At 40.6% G+C, this 13,069-nt stretch overlaps 1 protein-coding gene across 4 annotated transcripts in view; it reads left to right on the forward strand.

The window, feature by feature from the left end:
* impg1 (interphotoreceptor matrix proteoglycan 1) overlaps positions 1-13,069 on the forward strand; it is a 108,769-nt gene that overhangs the window by 84,103 nt on the left and 11,597 nt on the right. For 3 of the 4 annotated variants that reach the window (XM_062981573.1, XM_016998304.2, XM_062981553.1), the window contains exons 13-14: positions 8,985-9,502; positions 11,436-11,655. In XM_062981573.1, the coding sequence (XP_062837643.1) occupies positions 8,985-9,502; positions 11,436-11,655 (738 nt within the window). The remainder of the gene's footprint in view (positions 1-8,984; positions 9,503-11,435; positions 11,656-13,069) is intronic. The other variant, XM_062981563.1, reaches the window with a different exon arrangement.

Raw genomic sequence — 13,069 nt, forward strand, 5'->3', positions numbered from 1 at the left:
GGGGACTCAGGTCAACTTACAAATGCCAGATTCAGATACAGTAGAGTCTCACTTATCCAACACCCGCTTATCCAATATTCTGGATTATCCAACGCATTTTTGTATTCAATGTTTTCAATATATCGTGATATCTTGGTGCTAAATTTGTAAATACAGTAATTACTACGTGACATTACTGCGTATTGAACTACTTTTTCTGTCAAATTTGTTGTATAACATGATGTTTTGGTGCTTAATTTGTAGAATTATAACCTAATTTGATGTTTAATAGCCTTTTCCTTAATCCCTCCTTATTATCCAACATATCCATTTATCCAACCTTCTGCTGGCCCGTTTATGTTGGATAAATGAGACTCTACTGTAATAACAATATCAATAAAGCACAATATTATAAAACTATTTTTTTAAAAATTAAATAGTCTTTCAAATGATTAAAACATATCAAACAAATCAAATTTACATTGCATTGAGGCATAATTACAGGTTTTACAATCCAGTGGCTTAAATGGCCAAAATGCTTATAAATAGCAGCTCAACACCCTCAAACCATTGTAACACACAGCCCACCCCCACCTAAAATTAGTCCAATCCACCTCACACCCAATTGTCCTTAAGAAATGTCCAGCGGGCTGATGAAAGATTGTGTTGTTGAAGGCTTTCATGGCCAGGATCACAGGGTTGTTGTATGTTTTCCAGGCTGTATGGCCATGTTCCAGAAATATTCACTCCTGGCGTTTCGCCCACATCTATGGCAGGCATCCTCAGAGGTTGTGAGGTATGGAGAAAACTAAGCAAGGAAGGTTTATATATCTGTGGAAAGTCCAGGGTGAGAGAAGAACTCTTGTCAGTTGGAGGCCAGTGTGAATGTTGTAATTAATCATCTTAATTAGCATTGAATAGCTTCATCTCCTGGCTTCTTCCTGCCTGGGGGCATGCTTCCTTGCTTAGTTTTCTCCATACCTCACAACCTCTGAGGATGCCTGCCATAGATGTGGGCGAAACGTCAGGAGAGAATACTTCTGGAACATGGCCATACAGCCCGGAAAACATACAACAACCCTGATGAAAGATTCCCTAAAAGACATCCAGCTGGTCTGGTCGTTTAGTCCGGGGGGGGGGGGGTCGCATGGGCACGGCTTGCTAAATAAAGTACAAACACTGAGCCATGGTAAGCCACAGCATCTTCTCCAAGGGTGACAATGACAGTGGTGGTAGAACAAGCCAGCGGTGGAACACAGCAGCCAAGGGGGCGATAGTGGAGGAGGCCCCAAGACTGCCTGTCTGCTTTGAATGCTGCAGCGGTGACGCCAGAGGGGGGCGACAATGGAAAAGGCCCAACATTAGAGGCAGCCCAATGCAGCCACTCACCAGAGGCTCCTCTCTCAGTTGTTTTTACCAGTCTGGGCTGCAAGATTTTAAAGTGACCAGCAGCATGGAGGAGAGTTGTTGACGCTTCTCTCTCAGTTGTTCTTACCAGTCTTGGCTGCAATGTTTTAAAGTGGCCAGCAGCGTGGTGTGATGTACCATTTTAGCCCTTTGTGATGAGGTTGTAAAGCAGCTAAAACAATGGCATCCAGGTGGCTCATGAATCTGAAGTTGTGGTTCTATCCAAGGTGGGATGAGGGCCACTGCTCAGCAACAACTTAAGCTTGCTTAACACTGTGGCTGAAGAGGAAATGAGTTTACTATTGCAACCTATCTTTGTTGAAATCAATGCAAACATATGTCTTCCTGCTCAGATATAAACTCCATTAACTTTGGTCTAACTCAAATCCCTTCTGAAGACGTCTTCCCAAAAACCCTCTGTGTTAGGTTCACCATAGGTCAGAAATTACTTGAAGGTGCACAACATCAAAACAACAACAAATCGCTTAGGTAAGAAGATATAGGACTGTGGCTTTAACTGGAGTTCATTCTTCAGTGCATATTCCTTTTGTTATGCACCAATAGTTTTATACACATTTTTAAATAATACTTGAAGAGCAATACATTTTTTAAAGTGGAGGAAGTTGAATTACATATGGATTAAGGATTTAGTAAACAGTAAACTTGACCTTTTTTCATATGACTACTCTACATTGACCTGCCATTGCCCTCCTGTCATATTAACTATCTAATTAGACTCATGCTGTGAAGGTGCTCTTATAGCATAAAGAATGCTGCTCTTACTTTATAAGCCTCTCATTACAAACCACTAATTCCATAAGCTGCCCAAAATAGTTAAAATACAAGTAAGCAAAAAGATGCTACATTCACATCTCTGAAGCTCTGAGAAATATATTTCCATCAAAAGATTTGCAGCATGGTGTTTTAATCATGAAATTGAGTTCTTCATGAGGCTTGTTAAAGTTGCAACATTCAGAGTAAACAGAAATTTGTTCCTTCTCTGGTTTTATATGCAAATATGAATTAAATGGAGTTGACACAAATCTACTGAATGAAGTGCCTGGCTTGTCTGCAGGCAGCACTGCTTGTCCAGTGTTGATGCCTACTTTTCAGTTTGTGCAGCCTGAAGATATAGACAGAATCCTTGGAGAGGTCAAAGCCACCACGTGTCCTCGATCCTTGCCCTTCCTAGCTCATTAAACAGGCCAGTGGGGGAACTGATCAATGCCTCTTGGCACCAGGGCAGGATCCCCACAGGCTGTGGCTAGACCTTTTCTAAAGAAACATCCCTGGACCCTACTATACTTGACAACTATAGATCAGTCTCTAATCTTCCATTACTGGTCAAGGTACTGGAGCCATTCCAGGGGTTTCTGGATGAAACAGATTGTCTAGATTCATTTCAGTCTGGTTTCAGGCCTGGTTATGGGACAGAGACAGATTTGGTTTCCTTGGTGGATGACCTACACAGAGAACCTGGCCATGATGGTACATACCTTAGTTACCATTATGGTAACTATGTGGGACTGCCTTCGTAGACAGTTCAGAAATTTCACTTGATCCAAAGAGCTGCAGACAGGTTTTTGATCAGTGAAAGGACAATTCTCCTGCTGCAGCAACTCCACTTGGGCAAAATTCAAAGTGCTGGTTATGAACTCGAAAGCCCTAGACAGCTTAGGTCCAGGCTGCTTGGTAGATCAGGTTTCTGTACAAGCCTGCCTGGACCCTGAGATCCTTCTCTTGATCCCACACTGTCACAAGCTTGATTGGTGGGAACAATAGAGAGGACCTTCTGGGTGGTTGCCTCTCATCTCTGAAACTCCCTGGTCAGGGAAGTGAATAATAATTATAACTATTTTAATCATGTGATTATTATTGTGTGAATATTCATCCTATTATTATAGGATGGATATTCACCCATCAAGTTAGTTTGATGTCTAGCTGGCTAGACCTGTTATGCAAAGGAAAGTAAGAATAAAAATATTTGAAAATATTCAAAAATAGTTTTTCAAAATCCCTAAAAACAAATTTCTCAAGGGTTGGAAAACCTCAAAGAGGAGAGTTCTTGGTTGACAAGAATCTTTGATGTTCAGAACTTATTTTGCACCAGTTGTTCATACTTTTGCATGAAACAGTGTTTTCTGCATTTTTGATGTTTTTTGTACCCAAAAACCCTCTCACCCATGTATGGCAATGCACAGGAAATACTGAATTAAAATGTATTTTAAAGCCTGTTTTAAAAAAATAGCAGGAAGAAAATTGCTAAAATTATGTGTTGCTTTCTTTGATAAAAAATATTAGCAAACAACATCTCTAAAGGAATATCACCATCACACATTTAACACTGCCAGAAACTCAATTGTCCCTTTTGTGGTTTTTCAAAGATTACCATCTTCTATTGATCTTCTTGTGATACTCTGTGAGAAATTGGGCTAGCCCTTTTAATATAGCTAGTGGGCTTTGCTTGAAATCTTCACTAGGGCCCTTTCTACACTGCTATATAAAATCCAGGTTATCTGCTTTGAACTGGCAGTGTAGACTCCGATAATCCAGGTCAAAGCAGATGATGTGGATTATTTGATTTGATAATCTGGATTATATGGCAATGTATAAGTAGCCAAGGATTCACCACAGATAATCTGAGCTGCCTCCAAACGCCCATAACAGAGGTACAAAGGCCTGATAGGTTGTACCCATTATGTTATTGGACTGCAACACCCAAAAGTTCTAAGCAAACTACTTAGCCTGAGTACTCAGAGCTTCGGTTCAACATCTGCAAAGCTGCACAATTTCTCCTCTCCTATAGATTATTTCTGTAGCTGGTCAGACTGCTTGGAAAATTGTACTTCGGAACATATATGCTGTGGGTAGGACCTTCCCGACCTATCAGGTCTACATACCTTTAGAAAAGTACCCATTACCCAAACCCCTTGCATTTGTCTTTGGGTTAGGAGTGCTAAATTTGCAGAATGACAGTCCATCACAATATAAAAATTCTTTAAAAATCATCCTTTATTGCCAGCAGAAGTAGGGATGTGATGTGCGTGTGGGGATATGTGTGTGTTTTTCTTATGTGTTTGGAACCAATGTTTGCAAGTGGGAAATATAAATCTAGAAAATTGATAATGTGCAATTGGAGATTTGGAAGGCAGGAATTAGATACATGTTACACACTACAAATGAAGCACTGGAATGGGAATTCTTAGTAGCATGAGTATGAAACGCTTGAAGAAGTTTTCAAGACAGGGTTTATTATCACACCAAAAGAAAAATGGTATTTGAAAGGCACTAGTTTAAGTAGTCCATCAACTTTGACATACGCAAGCCTATAATAGGGTTTTCTTGATGGGACTTCTTCAGAAGTAATTTGACATTGCCTTCCTCTGAGACTGAGAAGATGAGACTTACCCAAGGACATCCAGTGGGTTTCCATGGCTGAGCAAATATTTGAACCTATTCTTCTGGAGTTCTTGCACTCAAATCACTACATACTGGTCCCAGTAATGGCACAGTAAATGACAGCTACTGATTCCAGTCCAGGAACCACTACATATGCAAGGTATAGCCAAGGGCCACTTTATGCTTAGCATTCCATCTTTTGATTTAGTACAACAAAGCATTTGTGCATATAGAAAATCTACATTTTGAAAACAACCACCAACCTGCTGGAATCTGTATGTTAAAAGTTTAATTTGCTTGTGTAGCTTTTCTTTTGACTTTATCTTAAAAGGGTACTAACTTCAAAAGGACCAGTGAAATGAAACACGACTCCTACTGGGAGTACTTGAACATTTTCAATGACTGTAAGAAACAATAGCCGTGGTTACAGATAAAAATATCCAAAAGCTTATTAAGTAGACTCTTTAGGGAAAGGATGGAGTTGGGGAAAGGGGTCAACAAATGTGAAGGAATACCTCTGTAGATACATACTTAAAATTACATGAGGCCCTCAAGGAAATAGAAAATAGCAACTTGAATTAGAATTTTCATTCTATGGGGATATAAGGAAAATGTCTTACCAAGGGACGCAAATTGTGGATAAATGGTTTCCGAACAAAGATTAAAGGAAACATCTTCTTTGGAGAATTGTTAAATGCAGAATTAACATGTAGACAAGACTGCAGAAGTACACACAATGATGTTAAGGAATTAACCCTGCAGGTTCTATTTCAATTGCTTTTGCTAGTAAAGAGCTAGCTGGGTCATCTTTCTGTGCCCTGCTCTCCAACACCTCAGAACTGCTTTGTTTGGTTTGGCTTCTAACATAGGTTTGGTGGGATGGGACCAAATAATGCTGTTAGAGTCATGTAATGTTGTTGTTGTCATGCCTATAGCTGATAGTAGGGCTCCAAGAGATCTTAGTCTACATTTTCATGAGAGAGAAATAAGTTTGAAACAATGTAGTGATCAAGCCTTAGCTTAGTAATCATTGAAGAAAAAAATGCTGTTGATAACCTGAACCTTATTGATAGCTATAACTCAAGCAGACACATCAACTCAATTGCAGAATACTGAGTCACATATGCTAATCTAGTTAAGTCAAAAAGTATTCAGGTCAGTGAGTGACTGTATAGTAGTGATGAGTGTAAAATAACAGATATTTTAACAAATTGATAGCATCACAGTACCAGAACAAGTTGCTAGCATACAGGGGAAATGATGACAGAAACAGGCCAAGATCAGGCAGATCACTGCCCATGTAGTTCCATGTCTACTGCCCTTGTGTGTGTCTCCTTTTCTTAAATGGGGTGCAAGGGCCCAGTGTTTCCCAAGTTCTGATCTGCCAGGTGTTTTGGACTTCAGCTCCCTGAATTTCTGATCATTGGCCAAAGCAGCACAGGTGCTAAAACACTTGGCAGACCAGAGTTTGGAAACTATTGCTTTTTTTTTCTTTTTGGCTAGTCCAAAACCTCCACCTCCCAAGATCTAGGAGGGGCTGCTGTTGTTGCCTCTATTTATTGGTGGGTTAGGGAAGAGTAGGGAGGCATGTTGGGTGATGAAGAATTGATTTATCTCAGCTCAGGTGGGTAAGGAAATGGATCTATACTTACAGCTGTAGTGCACCCTCCTGTTCCCTTTCCTCTGAGCCCAGAGAAGCTATATTATCCTCATCTGAACTGCCACCTCTCCCCCCCCCTCCACATCAGTAAGCATCAGGAGGAGGAGGACCCCTTCCCAAAGCCTGACAAATGTGCAGTGAAAGGCCTTTTGATGATGCACAAAGAGCTACAGAACAGCGCATTCTGCTCCATCCAAAATGAGGCGTATGAGCAAACATGTTTTCATTCCACCCAACAGGATTCCAACCACAGAGCATGAGTATGGTGCATCCTGTTGGTTTACAGAAACAGTATATCAAATTAGACTTGACTCTGTTCAGAGAATGCATGTTATCCAGCTTATAGAACTTAAAATAACAGCTCTGGTACAGAACATTTTCTCCAGAGGGTTTTCCAGCCATCTAGACCAGGTGTTCAGGGAGTTCTGGGAAAAAGCAAAGAGAACAGATTGTCTCCCCACCCCACCCCACGCCATTGCCCATGATGTTGGATTCTGCCCTTCTGGAAGTCCAACACTGAATACAATTCATACTCTCTAAACATAATGTGTATTATTCTATGTTCATTTATTGTGGTTATTAGTCAGGGCTACTTAATCTCAAATATAAACATTTGTTTATCGAATATTCCCACTGACCCTTTCTGTGTCTTGTAACCAAGCAGTCTTAAATCAGTGTTATATTGGCAAAATTTCACAGGAATATGGGATCAATATATTAGTAAAATAGCAGAAGTCTATGAAGAGAGAATCAACAAATTATTGTTGAACACACTGGGTGGTATACAGCTTTATCTTTGTGAAGATCAAATCAAAGGCACAACATTGTAATCTAATTGGCTGCTAATTGCCATTAATAAATGTGACACCTTTTCAGATCAATTACTTAGGAAATGTGTAACGGTAATACATTACAAGTAATAAATGTTCATAGGAATTATGAGGACACAACCTTCCTCAGGTGAATTATTCTCGTAGAAACTATTAACAGCCCTTATTTTGAATGCTATGCTGCTGAATTTCTTTGTGAATATCAACATCATTACATTTCTTTCAAAACAGGGAGCTTCAGATTCTCAGAGATAAGCCATTCTCTTTCTGTACATTGCACGGTGTTGGCACGTTTAGAAGAAACTGTCATGAAATCTACTTGGACCGCAGTGACCCTGATGAAAGTATCAGACAGCCAAAATGATTATTTAGAGTTATTCGTGCTAGTTCAAGATAATGATTGCTATAGAAGGAATATCTATAGCTATGAAATAAGAGCTTAATGACTATTAAGATCTTAATTTCATGTGTTCTATGGAGTGGCAAGAAAAATAACACCTGCTGGTATTATGATTTTGCGCCTTTTATCACACTGCTTTCCACATATTTATAGTTGTGGACATATAGATGTTCACAGGCTTTCCACTCAGACTCCAGCCACTTGGGGCATACAGCTACACATGCATGTTACATAAAGATATACAACTACTGTATACAGATGTATATAAATACTTTAATATTAATAACAACAGCAGCAACAACAACAATTTTATTTCTTACCCGCCTCTCCATCATACATATGCATAGCTTTCTCTACTAGGTGCCACAAAAATATGTCAGCTCTATGGGCTGAGTGACATTGGGACCAAAAGGTGTGATCCTTTCCACTTTTGTGCATATACTAAATGCCATTATTATACTACAGAAAAAAGTATTCAGATCAATGACTATCCACACATTAAGTTATTCCTTGGATGCCCCATTACAAATAGTTTTTCTTTAGGAAGTAGTGGAGAAGAGGAATTCACTGTGGTGTAGTGATGCTCCCACTATGGAACATCATTCCTAGGAATTGATGCCTATCTTCCTATTCACTGTTTTATGGGTAATGGGCTGAGCGAGATGTTCTGTTGCATTTCGCACAATGGGTTAGGAGTGGACAGTGACAGACTTTATTTGCTGCTATTGGTGTTAACTGGCATTCATATAAGCTGCTACTGCATTTGCTTTTTATCTGCTTGTTTGGACTGTATTGCCAATTAAATAATCGACATTATATTTTAATTAGTCAAATATTGAGGTGGAGAAAAGTATTCTTTACATGGAGATGGTGGAAGGTGACACCATACTATGAACTAACACGGAGTGTTGGAAAATCGTGCTACCAGAAATGCTATCCACCCACTAAACAGATCTTCAGTACAGTACAATCTATGAATTCACAGGGAATATATACCACACTGGAAGACCTTGAAAATGTCAGAAGGGGAGAGATTTAGTCAGATGTGGATAAATGAAATTGGAAATATTGGTCCTGGGGATATGAGGGACATACTGTATTCCCCAAAAGAATGAGTAATGAAAGAGAAATAATTCGTACTGACACGATTCAGAACCAGTTAACAGGCCAGCCACTCGAAATCTAGTTCTGGTATTTCTGAAACCCTTTCTCATCCTTTACCATGATCAAAAACATTCTCACCCCAGGTCAGTAAAGAGTGAATTTGTTAAAAGCTGGATGTTGTTGAGCATTAAATTTCTTTCTCCAGATGTAAAGATTGCAGGCCAGCCAGAATCTTCAGGTGACGACTTGTTATCCGCACTGAGTACACTGCCCTACTTCATTGGTTCCCCAGGTCTTCCCTCTGTTTCTGAAGAAGATGTTTTCGGCCCAACAGAACAAATCATTTTGGTGCCAGCAGTCACTACAAGTGAGCCCTCAGCTGTCATTGACCAGTTTTTGGAAGCAACGGATTCTGCATGGGTAACACCAACCGAAAGTGGATTTGAAATGGGCATTGCCACTGAACTGGGTGCAATTGACCTGATGAGCCCAGCAACACTGGAGGAGGAGGGAAGTGGCTACTTTGCCCTGCCAGAAACCCCAGATGTGACCCCAGTTCCTCCATTGAAATATGTGACTACAAGCTCCATGACAACAGCAGCCAAAGGCAAAGAGTTAGTGGTGTTCTTCAGCCTAAGAGTCACCAACATGCACTTCTCTGATGACCTCTTCAACCGGAGCTCTGCAGAATACAAAGCACTTGAACAGCAGTTCATGCAACTGGTAAGGTATTTCAGTCTTGCCACTGTCTAGGTTTAAACATGTAAATACAAACCAAACACCAAATCAGCAGGCGCGAGAAACATGTAGCCTTCCAGATATTGCTGCACTAGAACTGACATCAGTCACACTAGCAGAGACTGATGGGAACTGAAGTCCAACAGCACTGAGAGAGCAGTGCTTGATTTAGGATGAAAGAGTCCCTGTGCTAGTTACGTTATGAGGCCGCTTCCTTGGACCCTGAAATAGGTAGGCCCGATAGGCCTACACTGCCTGATTTGGGGCACACTCCCAAACTGTCAACTCTATCATTATGTCTGGAATTGCCCCAAAACAGAATGCTTTCAAATTTAGAATTCCACCACATAAGCAAAATCCATTGGTTGTTTATTTTTTGGCAGGAAGATGCCCCCTACCCCCTGGCCAATGGTTAAGCACAATGATAAATCCCCCACTGCTGGATAGCCATACCTTGCCCATTCCTGCTAAAATTAGATTGCTTTAATGGAAATTTGTTTTATTTCTTCTCTTTTCCTATTTGCATGTCCTTTACTCTGGTCTTCAATGAGTTCTACACTCGAAGTACATGCAGAGCTACAGCTTCCTTTCAACGTATGCAAACAGGGAGACAAAACTAGAGGCAAATTGCCAAGTCTAAGTCTTCTTGAAAGACAGGAACTTGCTCCCATAGGCATTTAGTGACCAGGGGAACATTTGAGGTGCTCAGAAACCACCTGCCTGCTCTTCTGCATCCAAGAGAAAATAGCAGGTCTTCCTCTCCTGGTCTTCAATGAGGACACTGAAAATTCAGGAGAGATATCATGTACAGGCAGTCTCCAAGTTACAAACATCTGACTTACTAATTACTCATAGTTAAGAACAGGGGTGGGACAACAGACAGTAAGAGAAATTTACCCCTCAGAAGGGAAACTCACTCCTGAAAGCATTATCATGGGGAAAAGATGTCTTCACTGAAGCTTTATCAGTCATTAATTTAAAAGGTTTTCTTAAGAGACCATTAAGATTCTCTAGCTACCTCAACACCAATGCCCCATTTATTTTCTGTTTTAGGGCCACAGTAGATGTAAACTCCAACACGGTGTTCTGTGTTTTATTCATAGCAAAGATCCTTCTTTCTGCTTTAAGACCTTTTTGGAGTACTGCGGGGGAAGTTGGCATTCCCTTCTTCTTTCTGCAGACACTGCCTCCCCTATTGAACAGCTTCTGAAGCCTCCACACCATTGAATATGTTCTTTTTCTTTCTGTGTGGGCACAATCACAGAAGTATCTCACCATGGTTAAATGCAAGATCAACCTGGGCTTGATGTAATCATTTCATACAGTGATATAGCCAGATTAATCTGCTACCTTGTCCATTTCCCATGAAGCAGGAAATGGCCAGTGCAGGGGAACGAAGGGGAGCAGAAATTTCAGAGGCTGTTCAGTAGGTCAGGAGTGGTATTTGGCTCAACCTAGCATGCAGATATTACACTGAGCCATACAGGATTCCAGCCTTTGTTGGTGAAATTGGATAAATTTCTATGGATCTCTCTTTTTTCTACATAATCAGCAGTGGGAGAAACCCACATGGAATTATAAGGAAGCTTCATCTACCGCTGCAATTCACCTTTAGGGATATTTCAGTTCCGTTGATTTTTTTAACTGGATTGTATCCCATGAACTGAATTGGAATGAAAACTGCCCTCAGCGTATTAATAGATTATTTTAAAACATCATTCTAGCAAGGTGGCTGATGAATCCTTACCTGAGAAACTTAACCCAGTAGCAAAGGTAAAGCTGGTTAATTAAATCAGTGAAACTGAGTAGAGGATTTACGTTCCCCCAAATGGAAAGTGCCTATAAGTAGAATTAATGACACAGAGGAAGGAACTTACAATAAAATTGCCTAGTGTTTTTAAAATATTTTTTCTTGCAGTTGCTTCCATACCTACAGTCCAACCTTACAGGATTTAAACAACTGGAAATACTTAGTTTTCGCAATGGAAGCGTGATTGTCAACAGCAAAATGAAGTTTGCCAAGTCAGTGCCATACAACATCACGGAGGCTGTCCATTGTGTGTTGGAGGACTTTTGCGATGCAGCAGCTCAGCGTCTTAACCTCGAAATCGACAGCTATTCACTTGATATTGAGCCAGGTAATGCACAATATGGGGAGCAGGGGAGAGGCAAGCCACACTCTAAGCATTTTGTCATGTCTCTTGCTTTTTGTAAATCATATCCCATTTTTAACCTGTAGACACGATCCTTCTCTCTGAAAATTGCTTCTCACTCTATAGAGACCCCTGGATATTAAATACTGTATATGTGCATTGCATCCACTGAAACTGGCTAATTTAGACTATAGATTTTAATTCACAACAAATCAGGAAGTGAATCATGCGGGCAGTAGGGCAAACCATTGCCCCATGCCACACATTACCTTCTGTGCCTCTTACCTTATCCCATGGGGGGCAGTGAGCTGACACTCCCCCCCCCCCCCCCCATTCCTCTTAATGAGAACACGGGAATCCTCCAGTATTCTCAGGGAAGCATCCTAGCATGCTTCCTCTATGAAGCCCCATCAGAAGGTGTCTGGCGAGCCCTAGAATCATAGAATCATAGAATAGTAGAGTTGGAAGAGACCTCATGGGCCATTCAGTCCAACCCCCTGGCAAGGAAATGTCCTGGCAGCATGCTAGGATGCTTAAAAGTGTCAGTGTGACAAAGTGGTAACTCTTATTATTGGCAGTTGTTTTTGTACAACATGCTGCTGCTGACAGGTTGTGCTGATCTTAAGCATCACACACTTTTCCTGGGACAGCTGCAGTGGGAACATCTGCTCAGTTGGCCATTCATTCACTAGGAGTGATGAATTTCTCCCTGCAGCATTGCATTTCTGTGTTTTTCTCTCTCCCTCCCCCGCCCCTGCTTTCTTGGCATTTCACACTTAAAGAACATGACATAATGGGATATTAGCACCCTGCTGTGAAATAAGCCCATATTAAATAGGGATTATCTGCTTGACTGGAGTAGGAAACTAAATGTTCTTAATAGCAGGAAACTGGCTACAGCTTGGAAATAAGATTGCAAGGAAGAGGCACAGAGAGTGGTGGCTAAGTTATGGCAATGATAGCTCCTTAATACACATGTAAGGAGAATCAAAAAGTACAGTGACAACTATCTAAAAATGATATGAATCTGATATGAATGCTTTTGGCTAAGAGTGACTGAAGGTTGTTCTGCCTGTAAGATCCTTGGGTTACCTTTTCACTGAAAGCAAAGAAAGTTATACACATCACAAATGGATATTGTCCACTGTTCCAAAAATTGAAGATACCTGAACACTGTGTTCAGATGAGGAAAACTGCTCAAGTATGTTGACATGGTGAAGTCATGACTCTTTGTCTATAGCTAACATCATAACTGAGCACGTTGTCCTGACAACAGTCCTCAAAGCTCCTTTCACTTAACATCCTACAGCTAAGAATGTTGATGCTGCATTGAATGAGACACATAGGGTCAAGTTTTAAAAGGCTTGATTTTTCTACCTGAAAGGGTGGTTGATCAAAA

This window comes from Anolis carolinensis, chromosome 1 (genome assembly GCF_035594765.1).
Source record: "Anolis carolinensis isolate JA03-04 chromosome 1, rAnoCar3.1.pri, whole genome shotgun sequence".
Classification (NCBI taxonomy): domain Eukaryota; kingdom Metazoa; phylum Chordata; class Lepidosauria; order Squamata; family Dactyloidae; genus Anolis; species Anolis carolinensis.